The 17,645-nt window shown below is 55.2% G+C and overlaps 1 protein-coding gene across 5 annotated transcripts in view; it reads right to left on the bottom strand.

Annotated features, from left to right (window-relative positions):
* Nucleotides 1–17,645, bottom strand: part of SH2D3C (SH2 domain containing 3C) — a 29,108-nt gene that overhangs the window by 9,392 nt on the left and 2,071 nt on the right. Inside the window, exons 2-3 of one of the 5 annotated variants that reach the window (XM_044264842.1) lie at nucleotides 17,155–17,623; nucleotides 6,644–6,683 (exon numbers count right to left, since the gene is read on the bottom strand). In XM_044264842.1, coding sequence (XP_044120777.1) covers nucleotides 6,644–6,683; nucleotides 17,155–17,623 — 509 coding nt within the window. Of the gene's footprint in view, nucleotides 1–3,655; nucleotides 3,737–6,643; nucleotides 6,684–6,907; nucleotides 8,380–15,288; nucleotides 15,389–17,154; nucleotides 17,624–17,645 lie in introns of those variants that run through there. The other 4 variants (XM_044264843.1, XM_044264845.1, XM_044264844.1 and 1 more) reach the window with 4 other exon arrangements.

Below are 17,645 nucleotides of genomic sequence, written 5' to 3'. Positions count from 1 at the left end.
ACTTAGGCACCAGAAAGGTCCTCAGCTGTTTGAGTCCCCAGCCCAGCAGGAATAAGGAAATCTCAGTTAGCCCTACTGTGTTCCAGGCTCTGTGCTATGTGCTAGGAGTAAATGAGACTATAAACAAACCAGGTCCTGTCCTCAAGGAAGCTCATAGTCTAGGCAGGGGAAGGAAACTAGACAGGAACATTGCAGCAGAATAAGGTCAGCACCACACTACTGGACAGCGGCAAAGAGCCCTGCGACTTTTAGAAAAGATAAAGTATAGGGAAGAAGGACTGGTCCCGGAAGCCTTCCTGGGGGGAATGGTGACAACGAAACACTCACTCTGCACCAAAAACATCAAACTGATCTTGCATGGGGGAGAGGCAGGATTTCTACAGGTGGATCTGGGAGGTAAGGCAGCAGGTACCCAGGCAAAGGCAACGACAGAAATATAGGGCTGGGCGGATGAGGACACATTCTGGGATGCTGAATTATACATTGGAAGGGTGGAGGAGGCAGCTATAAACAGAGAAGCAGAGGCCCCCACACAGACATTTCTGCTGTCCTTTATAATTCCCAAGGCCCTTTCCTCCTTGCCATCTTAAGCAATCCTGGCCAGATGGCAAAACTGTGGCTAAGCAGGGAAGCCAAAGATCACTCAATGGAGATAATGCCCAGGACTACCCCCCTTCCACCTGCTGAAGGGGGAGATGCCTGGTTTCCTGGCTACCGTGGCCCATGGTTAGATACTTATGAGCAGAAAGAAGAGAGTTCCTGTTGTCAGGTGCAGTCCCACCATGAAGCCCAGCCCAACCCTGGATGTGCCCTGTTGAGTTCTCTGGGCCTCAGTTTTCTCCTCTATAAAATGGGTATTATGACAGAAATCTGTCTCCTTGGGTTGCAAGGATGAAAGGAGACAATACTCCAGAGCACTGTGACTAGCCCACAGATGTCCTCGTCACTGTGAGCACACGTGACATTGCTTCCTCTCCCATTCCCCAACTCCGGGCCCCAAAGATAGCTGTTCTAGGACAGGTAGATCTGGCCCCAAACTGGCCAGACAGCAAGACAGAGAGGGCCTGGCCTCAGTCCAAGTGACAGTCTCTTTCCAGGACCCCCTACTCACCGGGGTCCAAGGGTCCTCCAATCCACTCCCTGCATTTTCACACCTTCCAAAGATCTCTGAGCCTAACTCTGCAGCTCCATTCTCCACCCCTCTGCTCTTACACTGCCTCAGTTTACCAGAATCCACACTGCTCCCAAGATACCCTAATTCCCAGTTTCAGTGATATCTAGAGTCTCTGACTTCACTGTTTCAACAGTGATTAAACTCCCACTCTGAGACAGGTCCTGTGTCAGCGCTAAGGCCGCAAGGTCATCAGGACAGATGACCTCTGAGAGAGTCACATGGAAACTGACAATGAACTCCAGTTTTCTGAGTGTCCAGGAATACACAGAGGGCTCTGGGAGCAGCTAAGAGTGTCCCTCCTCATCTAGTCAGGGAGTTGAGTCCCTGAAGAGGGGATATTTCCACGGAGGCCTGCAGAAGGACTGCATGAGCCCAGCAAAAGCATCAGGGCAGGGACAGACAAGCAAACAGGTGGGCATGTTAGAGTTTCTGGGAAGACAGTGGCAGAGTCAGGGCCCTGCAGGCAGAGTCAAGGTCCTGGGGCAAGGGGAAGCTTCAAAAGGGCAGAGATGATGGGGACGGGTGGATCAGGGCTGTCAGGCTACTATGGGAGCTGGGGTTTGCCCAGAGGCCACAGCAGAGCCACAAAGGGTTTTTCAAGATTCGGTCTGGTGTGTGGAGAGTGGCTTAGTGCTTTCAGGCACTGGCAAGAAGGGTGGGACACAGGGTTGGGGACCAGGGAAAAGAGTGTTTAAGCAGCCATTGATCAGAACAGGGAAGAGGGTGGAGGGGTCAGAGAGGATTTCAGAGATCCTGGGAGGACAATCAGACAGCTCTCCAAGGTGAGCAAAGTTGGAGCAGGAGCAGCTTGGTGATAGACCCATCAAAACTGGGGCTTTGCGGAGCCCGTAGGGCTCTGGGGACAGATGGTGGGGGTCAACGATGACACAGGTGCCCAGGAAAAGACAGGTCCTGGGATGGGGATTCCGTCCACTTTCTACCCAAGGTAGAAACTGATACACCCAAAGGGTAGGAAGGCTGAGGGCTGAACTGAATTTGGGGAGGTCCTCAGATACCTACACTTCTGTCTGGAGTTCTCTATTCTTTGGGGTCCTTGGCCTCCCTCCCTACACCACGCCACACCCTGGGGAGGGAAGACTGGGAGTAGGGGAGAAAACACCAATACTTCAGCCTTCTGGGGTTCTTCTCTTTCACAAAAAGCATGTAACTGAGAACTCACCCCAGTTCCACAGCGGGAGTGAGATGGACATGGGGAAATGAAGGGGAGTGGGCTGTGAGGTAAAGAACCTGGCCACAAGACGCTGCCTACCACTGTGTGACCTTGAGCTAGTCATTTTTCCTCTCTGAGCCTGGGTTGCATCTGTAAACGGGCGGGGGTGGGGGGGTGGGGAGACTAGTCTCCACTTTTCCAGCCATAATCAAAGGTCCCAGGGAGAATCTGGGGAAACCAACTTGGTGCTCCCACACACCCGAGAGTGGGGAACCCTAGGGTCCTGTGCCCTCCTCCTCACTCTTGACCAGGGGGTCCCCAGCTCCCAAGACTGGTGGGGGGGGATGGTGAGAGTTCCGGGCTGGGGCGCGAATGCAGCATCCTTGCGCTCGTCGCACCGCTATTGGCCAGAGATGATCTCACCGCCTCCCCGCCTGCGCGCGCCTGATTGGCCGGTGCGGGGATGCTGCGCTCCGCTGCCGGCGGGGCCGTCATTCAGGCGGGCTCAGAGCGTGTGTGTGTGAGCCCCGGGGAGTGCAGGGGTGACGCGGCCGGCGTACCCCACGGGGTTCCGGAGTAAAAAGCGCAGAGACCTCCGGTCAGGGTCTTAACCCCTAACCCCCAGCCCGCGCCCAGCAAGCCCCCTCCAGCTTCCTACGGTCTGGCAACCCCAAGCAAGGCCATCCCCAGATGATGCTCCGCAGAGGCGGGGTCCGGGTCCGCCCCTCCACCCCCTTCCGTTTAACCCCTTCACCGCCGCGGCGCGGTCCGGCACTGCCCGGCCGCCTGGGCTGGGAGCCCTGCTCCCCGAGCCTGCCCCAGCCCACCTAGAAGGCGGGAGAGTGACGGGCGCTCTGGCCCTAGCCCCGGTACCCGCAGCACCCCTTCAGCTTCCCTCCCCTCACTCAGCCTTCGGACCCCAGCCCAGCGCTCCCGGTACAATGGGGAGCCAGGCTGCCCGGGTCAGCCGCAGGGGCCGGAGCGCTCGCCGGAGTACCGGCAGGACGCCGGGGACCGCAGCTCCCAGGACCCAGTGCCTCAGCTCAGCTCCGCCTGCGGAGGAGGCAGGACCGAAACGGCAGCCCCGCAGCCGCGAGTCCCGGGAGCGGCAGCCGGACCCTCACCCTGCGGAGCGGCGGGGCGCCCAGAGGTGAGGCTGGGGCGACCCCGCCCCCTCCTGCAGCCCCTGCCCCTGCCCCGCCAGACCCTGCGAGACGCCACCGGGCTGCGGCTCCCAGCTCCCGGGCCCCGGGCGGAGCGGCCGGGGTCTCAGCCCGGAGCGCCTGGCGGGAGCCAAGCCGCCCCCTCACCTGCACCTGCACGAAGGAGCCGCGGTAGAAGCAGCAGGCTGCGGCCGAAAGGGCGCTCCACAGGCTGCACCGCTCGGTCATGGTGGGGCCGGGCGTCCGGGGCCGGGCCGATGTGGGGGGCGGCGGCCGGCGGGGCAGGGGCGCGGGGAGCGACCGGGCTGGGCACCGGCTGCGCGTGCCTCTCCGCGGCGCGATTACCTCATCGCCTTGGCGGGGGAGGAGCGGGGAGGCGGGGCGGGGAGACCCCACCCTCCAGCCGGTCATGGGAGGGGAGGGGGCCATTGTTCCTCCCTCCGCCCGCCCTTCGCTCCCCGCCCCTCGCCCCCCGCGCTCCAGCCCCACAGGGCTGCCTGGAGCCTGGGGACGCGGGGCAGAAGACCCGCCTAGGGGGGCCATCACGGTGGGGGACGGGGGGCAGCGGGATGAGTTGGGGATGTCTGGGCCCGGGAGTGGAGGGGGTTCCTGGCTCCCCCAACTCACCGTACCTACCTTCTCTAACCCGGAGCAGGCAAAGACTTTGAATTAAATCATATCTAAAGCTGGAGAAATCCCTGTATGCGTTTGACCAAATCCTTTGTGGCCTCAGGAAATCTCCCAGAGCCCAGGATTTCTCACCTCTGAATGGGAATCAGGGACTCGGGCAGAGAACCTCGGGATGCTGAACTGACAGACTCTGGGGGTATGGAGAGCCAGTAGATGCTTAGGGCACCAACCTGGGTTTAGCTAGCATGATGGGGGGCACCTCCACCCCAGCAGCCCCTTCTCTTGGAGGCGGGATTCACTCATCTGGAAAACATACCTGTGCTGAGCTCACAGAGCTCTTCTGAGCCTTCCCTGAGTTTGATGCCTGTTAAGTTGACGCGCATAAAGTAAATGCTCAATAAATGCATGCTATTATTGCCTAAGCTTATTGTCTTACAATCTGGACTTTTGTCCTAAGAATAAGGTGGGGGGGGTGTCATCACTGATTCTGCATCAGTCAGGCCAAGGGTACAAATCCTGACAGGCTGTGTGACCTTAGGGAGGTGAGTCCACCTCTCTGGGCCTCAGCTGTTCAATTGTTTTCTTTTTTTTTCTTTTTTAAATGTATTTATTTGACAGACAGAGATCACAAGTAGTCAGAGAGGCAGGCAGAGAGAGAAGGAAGCAGGCTCCCTGCTGAGCAGAGATTCCCCAATGTGGGGCTCGATCCCAAGACCCTGGGATCATGACCTGAGCCGAAGGCAGAGGCTTTAACCCACTGAGCCACCCAGGTGCCCCTGTTCGATTGTTTTCTACAAATACACCTGAAGCTCTGAGCACGGAGCTTGGAATTTTATGGCCTTGGAACTTCAAAACCCTTGACTTGGAATCGAATTGATCACATTGTGGTCTGAGAAACCTGGAGTTCTGAAAGCTAGTACCTCAGGGCAGGAATGGATGGTTGGTAACTAACTATTGATTCTACCACCATCTGAGGCTCGAAGCTAAAACTAATGTTCTTTTGACTTCGTCCTTTAATTTGTTCCAGTGAACAGGTATTATTTCCTTCATAGTATTTTAAAGTACATGTTCAGACCCATAAACTAAAGGAAAAATACAATCCTCATAAGGATCTTACTACCATCAGTGATGGAGACCTCACTACCTTGCCAGGGATCTGAAAACTGTGTATTCCCTGTGTCCTACCCACTGGCTTTGGTCCTGGTTCTCCCTGAGGCCTCCATCCCCCTATGGTGTAAGGGCTCCCAATGAAGAGCCAGGGCACAGATTCCAGGAGCAGCTCCAGCTCAACTTATCGCTACCCTGGGTTACACTTCCTGGGCTCACCCAGCTTGCTTTCTGACCTTGCCCACACCCTTCCCTCTGCTTGGACCACTCTCTTGTCTATCTCTGCTTATCTTTGCCCCTCTTCAGCTTTTCCTTTGGGAACGGGATGTTGGTGAACATTCCTGGTCAAGTGCAATGGCTTGGTTTCAATGTCTCCTCCTCCAGAAAGCCTTCCTTGATCTCCCCCTCCCCATCTCCCAAACTGAAAGTCATCCCCTACCTGCTGAGCTCCAATGGATTCCTATCTGAGGCTTCTGTTGACAGTGAGGGGCAGATATCTGAGCACTTCCCATGCTGCCTCATGGCCCATCACTTACATGGGACTTTATAGGCAGCATCTCAGGTAATGGAATGTCTCCAGGGTCAAGAGCCAGGCCAGCCAGCTCTAGTTCAGGTCCAGCAACCCTACTTAAGGGCATGGACTCATTGAGCCCATAGCAACCCTAGTTGGGATCAAATAAAATTAGATTGCAATCTCAGTTCTGCCCCGTAGTTGGTGTGTGGCTATGGGCAACTCACTGTGCATCTCTGGGCCCCAAGTTCCCCATATGTACATGGGTACAGGAAGGCCTTCCCTGCCCCGTGATAAGGGAGGAAATCAAAGACCTCATTCATGTACAGAACTCAGCGCGATCTCCCCTCCCTGGCTGGCAGCCAGCACAGGGCTCTGCACACAGTAGGCTCACAAGATGTTATGTTACTCTCTTTATCGTCATTGTTTCAAAGCTGCATTCCTAACATTCCCAACGCCCAGGACAAATTAAGCTTGTGGTAAATGTGAGCCGGGCGGGCCCATTCTCCGTGATGAAAACTGAGCCATCTTTTCTGGCTCCCACCTCTCAACACCAGCACATGCTCAGAGAGTGGGTGGGAATTGGGTCTGAGCAAGGAGACACCCCAGGGCCCAGGGCAGCTGGCAGCTGGGGGGCGGGGAGGGAGAGAGTCTGGTGGAAACAAACAGTGGGGGGTCCTGGGTTTGGGGTCAAGAGAGAATGATGGAAGGCATGCGAAGAAGATCCTTGGGAGTGAAACCAGACCCGAGCACTGCCCGGACCCTGAGACCCTCTCCTCTTGGGAACAGGCGGTGAGGTATGGCCCCTAACAAGGCTCAGAAAAGAACTCTGCCCTTCAGGGAGCAGGCCTCGAACCATCCGGTGTCTCCTGCTTGGCCCCGCTTACCTTCACATAGTCCCCGCCAGCCTCTGGCTCTCCAGCAACCCTGGAAGAAGAGAAGAGAGGTGAATGTCCCCAGCCTTTTCTGGCCCCCCCCCCCCGGCTGTCAGCACCTGGCCTGAGCATGCCAAGAGAGCTCATCCTGAAGACAGGAGGGGACGTGGCAGCCGATTAACACTCACTGGAATCTGCTGGGAGGGCTGCTGCTCCACTCACCGGCTGTGCAACCCTGGACAAGTCCCCTCACCCCTCTGAGCCTGGGTTTCCTACCTGGAAGTCGGGGACAATGACAGCCTTGGCCTCATTGGGTTGTTGCAAGGACTCTGGGAGCCGATCAGTGTTACATGCCTAACAACAGGCCCGCTTTCTGAATCATGCTGTCTTCACCCGGCTTCAGGATGCTCAAGGGTTTTTACCCTACTCCACTCCAAATGCTGGTGGCCCTGGGCTGGGGCTCAGCCTCCTGCCCACCCCCCATCTACCCTACACTCTCTGCCCAGTGAAGAAGGGCCCACTCAGCAGCATGCTGAGCTGGTGACCGTTGGCCCTGGTGGAATTGACCCCCACCCCCGCCGCCTTCAGGGGCCGGGAGTGACTATCCTTTCCAGATGCCAGATTAATACTATCCTTCCTCATGAGGGGGCTTGACCTTAATTGCCATCCCTTCTCTGATGCAGCCTGGAACTGCCCCTTCAACTCCTGCCCGGTAAACCCAACTGCCTCCTTAGCATCTCCTCTTGGATGTCTGAAGTCGTTGCGACTTGTCACATCTAAAGTAGGACTTGTCACATCTAAAGCAGGACGGTGGCTACCCAACCCCCTGCTGCCACGCCCCTGCTCCCCACATCCGCTTCCCACCTCACTTGATGTCAGCTGCACCCTTGTTGCTTTCCTTGGCCAAAAAAATCTGCACTCATCTGTGCCTCCTCTTCCACTCGCCCTCCACACCCACCCCTTCAGGAAATCCTGCAGCTCTGCTTTCAAAATAGATCCTGACCACGTCTCTCCGAGGGGCAGTCCTTTCCCCACCCAGGAGCCCCGTGTGCTCTGTGGAGCACATAGCAAGCAGCCTTCTCGAAGGCTCTCTGCTGTTCTCACGCCCCACTCGGCCTCCACTCCTCCCCCAGAGGCACTCAGGTGAGAACAAGCAGGTCACGTGCACAGAGCAACCCCCACCCCCACCCCCGACAATGCCTCCTCTCCCTGAACAAGATCTAAACCCCTCTCTGTGGCCTGCAAATGGCTGGCTGTGTAATGTAGCCCCCAGTCCAGAACTTTCTTCCCTTGTGAGAGTTAAGCAGTTATGCAGGAAAAACAGGCATCAACAGGGCCATATGTTCCCCAGCCTACAAGGCCTTGTGTAGCCTGGGGGCGCCTGACCACCTACCTTGCCAACCCCCAATATGCCTCGCTCACTCATTCTATCCCTCATTCTGGCCAGACGCATTGGCCTCTTTGCCAAGTTCATTCTTGCGAGAGGGCCTTTGCCCTTGTTGTTCTCTGCCTAGAACTCCCTGCTTCCAGACCTTCACGCAGCTCGCCTCACCCATAGTTTATTTGGGGCTCTGCTTCATGTCCCTCGTCAGAGAAGCCATCCCTGGCCACCTGACCTAGAACAGTCCCTGGTCCTTCACTCTCTGTCTTCAACCCTCCTTTATTTTCCTCAGCCTCTGCCTGAAATGATCATTTTACATTTACCTGTTGACTGTTTTTGTTTTTTTTTTAAAGATTTGATTTATTTGTTTGACAGAGATCATAAGTAGGCAGAGAGAGAGAGAGAGAGAAGCAAGCCCCGCATTGAGCAGGGAGCCTGATGTGGGGCTCGATCTCAGGACTCTGGGATCATGACCTGAGCTGAAGGCAGAGGCTTAACCCACTGAGCCACCCAGGCGCCCCTACCTGTTGACTGTTAATTACCTGAAACCTTCATGAGGGCATTGACTTTGACTCACTGTTAAGCCCCCAGCACAGTGCCTGGCACATAGTAGGAGTTTACGATTGCTTAAAGGAATACGTGAATAGTAAGTACCCAAGCAGTGTGTTGATCACTAGTGGTAGGATTAATTTTGTCAGGCTGGGCCCTGGTTCTCTGGCTAGGACAGGCCTCCGTAGTCCCATCTGCAAAACAGGGAGGGAAGTCAGACTCTAGGGAACTGCTTCCTCCCATGCAGAAGCCCAATGTTTAAATTTGAATGTCATAAATTTAATAAAATAGATTGAATTTAAAACATACACCAAAAAATCTGAGCTTTAAAAATCACGGATGAGGTGTGGATTCCCAGGGCAGAATTCCACACATGCGGTGCCCCCTGCTTCTGAGGCTAGGGGCTCCTCACTGAGAAGCTTGTCTGACAGCCCTCCCTATTCTGACATTCTAGAGTCCTTGCTGTTAACCTTCCCTTCCGCAAAGTCCTTCTTGACTTCAAAACATAGTCTCTCAAGCTGCATGGAGCCCAGCCACAGCCTTTTTGGTTCTCTCTGTCTAGCAACGGTGGGAGCGAGGTGGAGTAGGGACCCCTCCCCTGCACGGTTCACCTCTGCCAGCTTTTCCGGGTGAGGTGTCCCATCCCAGAGTTTCCTGCCATTCAGTCCCGGAAATCCGCTCACTGCTGGGAACAGACTGGCCAGGACACTGGGATCGCCCCAGTGTTTCCTCCTGCTTCCTGTCTCCTTCCCCTTGGGCCCCGGGGAGGGAACAGAGCCTTGTGTGTGTGTGTGTGGGGTGACTGCACCAAGATACAAGTGGGCTGGGGTGGTCAGAGCCAATGGGGGAGCTCAGGGCAGAGGCCGAGACTCAGGGAGCTGCCGGCTTGGGGCTACCCTTAATCCCTATTACCTCACCCTGGCCCTCTACAACACTCCAGGACTTCCAAGACTTCATGTCACCATGCCTGCCTCTGATTCACTGTTATCATTTGCCTGGACTATTGCCACACCTCATCACTGGCCTCCCTGCCTCTCTGTGTGTTGTTTGTGACTTGTTTTCACTCCAGCAGCCAGAGCACTCTATTAAAGTGAAAGTCAGAGCACAGATCTTCTTTGCTCCAACCCACTGGAGTGGCCCCCAGTGTCACTCAGACTAAGGGCCAAAGTCCTCCCGAGAGCCTTACAGACTGGCTTCTCACCATCTCTCACGCCCGATGTCCTATGCTGCTTCCCTTCTCTCTCGCTGCTCCAGCCACGCTAAGCTTCTTGCTGGCTTTTGTCCCCACCTCAGGGCCTTTGCACTTTCGGTTCCCTCTGCTGGAATACTTTCCCCTCAGGTACCACTGAGCTCGGACCCTGCCCTCCATCAGGTCTTTACTAAAATGTCCCCTTCTCAGTGAGGCTTTCCCCTGCCACCCATCTGAGAGTGTGAACTTCTCAACACTCCCCACCTCCCTTCCCTCTTTACTTTCCCTCTTTATTTCTTCTCTAAAGCACTTCATGGGACCTGTCATGCATTGACTATCTTCTTCCACTAGAACACAAACTCTGAGAGGACAGGAATTGGGATCTGCCAATAACAGTGCCAGCTACCCCATAAAGATTTTTTTGAATGAATACATGCCACACAGCAGCCCCATGCAACAAGATCTGGTTCTCAGGGCTCAGCTCTCTGTAGCTGGCACAGTCAGCCGTCCCTTCTCTCTCCCCTTGCTTCTCCTTGCACTCTAGCCTTCTTGCACTTCCTCCAAAGAGCTCTTCTCCCTCCAGCCTCAGGGCCTTTGCACATAACCTTCCCTTCTGCAAAGTCCTTCCTGACTTCAAAACATAGTCTCTCAAGCTGCAGCCCAGCCACAGCCTTTTTGGTTCCCTCTGCTTGGAACCTCCTCTCTCCCTTAGGGCCAGAGTGGTTCCGACTTGGCCTTCAGATCTCAGTGTGCTTGGAGAGTTCTAGAACATTCTTCCTCCCATTGTAATGATCAAATGCAGAAATCAAAGCTTCCATTTTTAAAAACTCAGCTTTATCAATTAACTTACTTTTTTAAAAAAGATTTTATTTATTTATTTGACACAGAGAGAGAGAGAGAGATCACAAGTAGGCAGAGAGAGAGAGGGAAGTAGGCTCCCTGCTGAGCAGACAGGCCCATGCAGGACTCGATCCCAGGACCCTAATATCATGACCTGAGCCAAAAGCAGAGGCTTTACCCACTGAGCCACCCAGGCGCCCTAATTAACTTTTTTATTTCACGGACTTAAAAGGTACTTCCTCTCTAATATTAGTGGTGAAATCAATTAATAAATAATACTGACAATTGAGCTAAATCAGTCCCATTAATCAGCCACATTAATTATTCAAATAACCAACCCCTTTAATTGCCTGTATTAACTGATTTGTTCTGATAACTGATACCACTTATTGCATACATTAGCTTAATTAATTGGATTAATGAGCAGTAATTAGAGTCCATTATCCTTTATTTCCCCAACACAGGTTTAAATCTGAGCTTTACTTTCAAGGCTCCATTCTGGCCTGGGAGAAACGGTGAGGCTCCCCAAGGGATCCTGGAGGAGAGGCAGCAGAGAGCAGCTGCTGTCCTATCCCACCTTGGCCCTCCGTTGCCGTGGGCCGCCTTGCCCTCTGCAGAGGTGGGCTGCCCATCCATCATCTCTCTGACCCCGTTTGTCCCCTTGGGGCTCCAGGTCTGGCTATGTGGCCACTTCCCCAACCTTTGCCTCCTGCTTCTTGGCTTTCCCCCTGCCTCCACCTCTCTGGGGTCCAACTGCCTTTTCTGTAAAGGGGGCCAGAGGGGCCATAGGATCCTGAGAAGGAAGGATGCGGAGTTCTCAAAGCCCATGAGGGTCCTCTTGCTGACCCAGCTCCCAGCCATGGAGATCTCCCATTCTGCCCTTCCTGGGGGACTGAAGATTCTTCTCACCCTTCACTCCGACCATCGCTCAGCCCTGTCTTTCCCCGGGGCACCTTGCCGTGGGCCCTTTGGGATTCTCTGCCAGGTAGGCTCTTGGCTTTAGCCCCTGCCCTGCCCCACATCCTATAAGATGGGCCCGCACTGTCTTGAAGACATCCTGCTCCTTCTCCACAATTCTGTGCTCTCGGTCTTCTTGACAATGGTGAGTTTGCCAGCAGGTGTTCAAAGAGGGGACCAGCCCTGTGAGGATAGGGCAGGTGGGAGCCACTCTTTCCAGGGCAGAACCGAGGCTTTTGAGCCCAGAGAGCTACTGACTGGTACTCGGAATCTGCTGGCGAAGAGGAAAGGGGTGGGCACAGGCGGAGTGCTGCCTGAATGCCGGTAATCTGGAGGCCCTGCTCGAGAAGGGAGAAAACTGAAGTTTGTCACTTGGTCCAGGACACACAGCTGGCTCAGACTAGATCTGGATTGGCTCCCCTGGGAAAAGGGGCGTGCCCTAGGGTGGACAGGAGGAGAAGGTGGGGAGGGGAAGGCAAAGAAAATGAATATTTCAACTGGACCACGAGCCCAGAATCGGCATCAAGAAGAAATGGAGCCGGGATGGGGGAAGAGAACCCTCTTAGGCTCTGGAGAGGGCCCCCTGTTGGGAGGGAGGAAGCGGCGTGACCCTGGGCATGTTCCCCTCATTGGGCCTCAGTGAACTTTTCTGTAACATGGGTGTGCGGAGAGCAAGAGCAGTTCCTTGTACGGGTACATCTCTGGGCCAAGCTCAGGACAAACGCTCTACCTCATCTAGTCCTCACAGCACCCCTATGACGCAGGCGCTGTTATTGTCCCTGATACCCAGATGGGGAAACTGAGGGTCAGACAGGGCAAGAGAGTTGCTCAATGTTGTGCAGTCAGCGATGTACCCAACTTCCTCCCCATACTCCACAGAGGTCCAGGATTCTGCAAACAAGGTCCCCTGAGAGTTTTTGGGGGGATGTGGCTCCAGCTGGGGGTGGGGGTACAGTCCATCCTTCCCGAGCCAGCGTAGTTCCCACAGCCTGAGGCGTCCGGGGGTCTTGAGGACTGTGAGAAAGTCTCCACAGGAAATGAGAGCGGGGAGCAGCTGGGCCCCTTCCGAAGACAAGGACCAGCCGCCCAGAGCCTGAGGAGGCCGAACAGGCTGGGCCCACCACAGCCCCCTCCCCTGGTGGGTAATCACTACCAGATGCCCAGCAGCTGACGTCACTCTGCAGGGCCGAGAGGGTCGTGGGACTCTGGGGAGTGCTGGGAATTCTTGGACCAGAATCAACATTCCAAAAGGAAATGGGATTGGGGGTGGGGATGGTTCTGGGCCTGTTCTCAGTGCCTGGCACAGGGCTGGGTGTCCCCAGCTCTCCTGTGGGGTGCCACCTTCTCCAAGTCTCCCTCTGAACAGCCCTGGGAGTGGGGGTGGAGGGGCCTAGGGCTCTATGATCTGGCAGGGAGGAAAGGACGCTTGGGCGTGACACTTAACAATGAGTAGAACTGCTTCAAACCCTCCTCAAAGGAGAGGTCCTCATAAAACATAAGTCAGAGTGAGGCCCTCCTCTGCTCAAGGCCAGCGATGGCTGCATCTCCCTGGGTCAAAGCCAGGTCCTTGCCAGGCCATCCAGGCCTTCCATTATCTGAACCTGCTTCCTCTCTGGCCTCGCCTCCCATCACTCCACTCCCCAGCCTCCCATCTTCATCTCCTCCAGCCACTGTGGGTCTCAGCCGCTCCTCAAACAGGCCAAGGATGCTCCTACCTCAGGGCCTTTGCGCCTGCTGTTCCTTTGGTCTGGCACACTCTTCCCCAGATATCAAGAGGGTTTGTTCCCTCATCCCTTTGTTCAAACATCACCTCAAAGAGAACTTTCTCCTGGCTCACTTTTCCAAATTGCTACCACCAGACACTCCCCTGCTACAACCAATTCCCCTAGCTGATTTCAATATTTCTCCCAGCACTTCTTTCTTCTGCATGACCATATAACACCTTGTCTTATCGTGTCTCCCCCACACCGGAACGGGGCTCCATGATAGCAGGGTTTTGTCTGCTCTGCTCACTGCTCTCTCCCCAAAACTTGCAAGAGTGTCTAGGGCATAGTTGCATCACAGTAAATATTAAAGTGAATGAAATTCCAACTCAACTAAATGTGTCATGTCAAGCAAGTTATTAACCTCATAAAACCTCAGTGTCTTCACCTGTAAAATGAGCTCCCATTATCCTTATTCCATGGGCTTATGGGAGGTCATTTAAGTAACATAGAAATGGCTTTGAGATTTGTACTTGGTGGGAGGTGAAATGTGGCCTAATGACTTGGGGGTTGGTCAAGCCTGGGATCAAATCAAGGCTCTGACACTTTATCTCTCTGTGACCCCAGGAAAATCCCTTCCCCTCTCTGAGTCTTGCTTTCTTCCCTGGTAAAATAAGCAGTAGAGGTTCCTCTTCACAGGGCCTAGGTAGTAGACGGTACCTGTGGGGTGCTTCAAGCAGGGTCTGGCCGGTTGTGAGTCGGATCTTGACCTCTTGGAGGACCCTGACCTGATAATTCCTGTGTGCGGGCAGGGGTGTGGGTGGAAGGTGCTGGGGCCTCCTTCCTTCACCGGGCCTCCCCTTCCTCCTCCTTAACACGGACTGAAGGGGAGGGTGTCAGGGCTCTTTGGACCTGCTATTTCCCCGCAGAAGGCTGAGGTGCCAGGAGTGGGGGGGTAGGGTGAGGCGAGGTTGGTGTTCTCCTTTCTGGGAGCTAAATGCCCTTCAGCCCTTGTGCTCCTGGCCCCTCCTCCCTCCTTCCTCCTCATCCCCCATGATCTCAGCAGGAACGGGGCACCAGGAAACTCCTGCAGCCTCACCTCTTCCCCTTCCTTCCTTCTACTCCAGGTGCACCCTGCCTCCCAGGGGGAAGGGGAGGGACACCATCTACCTCGCCCTAGACCATTCCCTGAGCAGCCACGGAGATGACTCCCTTGGGTCACTTGGGAATGGGGCCCCAGTCTTGCTCAGTGGCAATTCTCAAATACCCTCCTCTCCAAACTGTATGTATCATCTGAGACCATCCGGTTCCATCTGGGCTGCTGAGAGATTGAGGCCCAGAGTAGGGCAGGGCAAATCTGAGATCATACAGGCAAAGCAGCTCTCTGGGACACAGTGCTGGGCTTTGGGGGCTCCTGGAAGAAACTCTAATTCCTGGTCTCCTGCTTGGCCTGGAGGGCAAGTGGGACACTGGGTCTCAGGACAGCAGGAGGGGCTCATTCAGATCTGCTAACCCCAGCCCCCTCAGGACCATTGGACACTGGCTGATTGGGGGAATGTAAGGCAGTGTGTCTATTTCCTCTGCCTGCTGTAGGCCAGGCCTGATGTGGCTGCCAGGAAAACCGAGGCCCCTGCCCATAGGGAGGAAGCCTCAGTGCTAGACTTGATATCCTCAAAGTTTCTCAGGACCATCCCTCCCAGAGGGCTCTATTGGAGGGTAAGGGGCTGCCCATTCTTAAAGGCATGAGCCAGGAAGGCGGAGTTCTAACCTATACTGTCGCAAACCAGGCAAGTAAATCTCCCTTTCCTCATCTGTAAAATGGGGACGATAATCGTGTCCCTCTTCTGGGGCTGTTGTGAGGAGTAAATGCGCAGCCTGTGCGAGGACAAGACAGGCACAGAATTATACCAGAAGGAAGCTTAAAAGTCCCTGATGCTAACTGGGCATCCTGCTTTGTTGGTTGCCCCAAGGGCACTGATTTCCCCTCAAACCATTCCCAGCCCGGCAGGCCCTCCTCCGGGCCAGCTCGGTCACTCACCCTCTAGGTCCCAGTGCGGGGCATCTTCGTCCCACTGCAGTCATGGTTCCCCGCGGTCACTGCCTGCAGCCTGGACACCTCCTCAGCCCGACGGCTCCCGCCTTTCTCAGGCCACGAAGCTGTGGAGCTCAGTGCCCGACTCCGGGGGCGGAGCCTGACCTGTAGACCACGCCCCGGGCACGCCCCTCGTCGGGCGGGGCGCTCTACAGCCTACTTCACCAGCCGGGAAGGACACGCCCCGCTGCGAGCGCGCCCCTCCGCCTCCTGTCTCGCTCCGCCCTCTCCCTCCATTTGTCAGCGTCGGGGGCCGGAAGGCCACGCCCCCCGAGCACACCCTTCCTCCTCGGCCCGCCCAGTTCCAACGCTCGCCTCCCCCGACCGCTCGCCGCGCAGCCTGAAAAGGACACCGCCCCCTAGACACGCCCCTCCACGAGCCCGGCTCCTGCAAACTCCCAATGCACATCTCAGACCTTAGGATGCCTCAGAAACGCCCGGAACCTATCAGACCCTCTCCCTTACATACAATCCTTACTCCTCCACGCCCAAGTAGGGCTGGACTAAGTAGGGGGATGGCAGAGGACCGCAGCCTGGAGCAATTAGAGGCGAAGGAAAAGCACTTACACTTTGTGGCGTGCCAAGCCCTGTGCTAAGATTTTACAAGTCCTGTATGTTATTCTTGAATTCCCCTCACGCCCCTACAAGGTAGGTGCTCTCATTATGCCCTTCCAACAAACGAGAAACTGAGGCTCAGAGAAGGGAACAGACTTATCCAAGGTCATGCAGTCAGTAAGAGGCAGAGTCTGGGCTGGATTCATTCTGCAGCTTTACAAAATCTTTCTCCCCATTGAACAGCAGTCTAGACACAATTACCCCAGCACACAGAAGATGTGCTTGGTGTCTTGGAGAAAATCCACTGAAGGGAGGTCCCAGAACCAGCCCTAGAATTATTTTTGCTCACCTGGGGTTTTTTTTTTCCTCTTTATTTCAAGAAGCACATCTGATGGGTGTGGTTTAGACACAGGCTGTGAGGGTTGAAAAGCTGGAGACTGCTATGGTTGGGATTGAACGGCTTCCCCAAGGGCACAAGCACAGAGCTGTAGGTCTTCAAAGGTGGTGGGTACAATGTGAGACATGAGTGTTGGCCACAGGAGACAAGCAGTTTTCTGCTCAAATCCAGCTCTACCACATTGGGTGAGTCTCAGTTTCCCCATCTGTAAGATGGGGCTAATGACAGATGCTTTTGCAGAATCGTCCGTGAGTAACATTGGTTTTGACACCCAGTAGAACGGGTGCGTCTTAAATGGGAGCTAGGGTCATACCATCACAATCTATATTTTTGCATGAATTCGACTCACCCAATAAACAAGTTAAGTGGCAACCAAGGGGTGCAGTGTTGTCCAGCAGAACCAAGGGGTGCAGTGTTGTCCACCAGAGGTGATTTGGGTGTGGGGGCTCTGGGCGGGGATCCAGTGACTGGGTCTGGCACCCAGCTAGCCGCTGAGGGCCCCTGCTAGAGGCTATCTAGGGCAAGTAGGTGGGTCTTAGTTCAAATACCACTTTGTCATTTGTCAGATGTGCAACCTGACTGGGGCAGACAACTTCCCTCTCTGAATCTCAACTTCCTTGTCCGTCATATGGAAACAACAGAATCTCCCCCCCCCGCCAGGTGTTTTTGTTTTGTTTTGTTTTTTGAGAATTAATTGCAAGTGAAGGATGAAGCACAGTGCCTGCTCTGTAGTAAGTTAATGTGTAGGGCTTTTATCCCCCACCCAGTGTGGGGGGGTCTTCTCCAGGCTCTATTGGCAGGAGGCTTAGAGACAACATCCCTGCAGCTCCCACCCTCCCCTTACCCCGGTGGGCACCAACCTTTCTGGAGGCACATTCCTGGGGCCTCTTTCTTCTTTTCCATCTGCCCTGAGATCCTCAGGCTTTTCTGTGGGGCCCATCACCGAAGGATTGGGTCCCACTGCTAGGGTATCCTCCAGGGGTACACTGGTCCCAACCACCATCTCCTTGGTTGCCTCTAAGCCTGGAGGGTTGGGCAGACCTTGGGGCGCCAAGTGGGGTTGGTCCACTTCCTTGGTCTCCTGGGTAGACTGTTGGTCCCGAGCCTTCCTGGTGCTGAGACGAGGCATGGTGCCCATGTGGCTGTACATGTCACTGGAGCGGGCATAGGCTGGGGGGCTTTTGGGGACAGTGACCATGTCATCCTGTGTAGCCTCAAAGGGGTCAGGCTCCAGATGGGACCCGAGACTGAGGGTGGTTGAGGACCGTTTCAGAGTGAAGGACCGAGGGAGGTTGGAGAGACTCCCGAGCCCCTTGAACTTGAAGAACTCTGGTAGGGGAGGAAAAGGAGG

This window comes from Neovison vison, chromosome 9 (assembly GCF_020171115.1).
Source record: "Neovison vison isolate M4711 chromosome 9, ASM_NN_V1, whole genome shotgun sequence".
NCBI lineage: Eukaryota > Metazoa > Chordata > Mammalia > Carnivora > Mustelidae > Neogale > Neogale vison.
The sequence above is the reverse complement of the archived record's forward strand: the minus strand, read 5'-3'. Positions and strand labels throughout refer to the sequence as shown.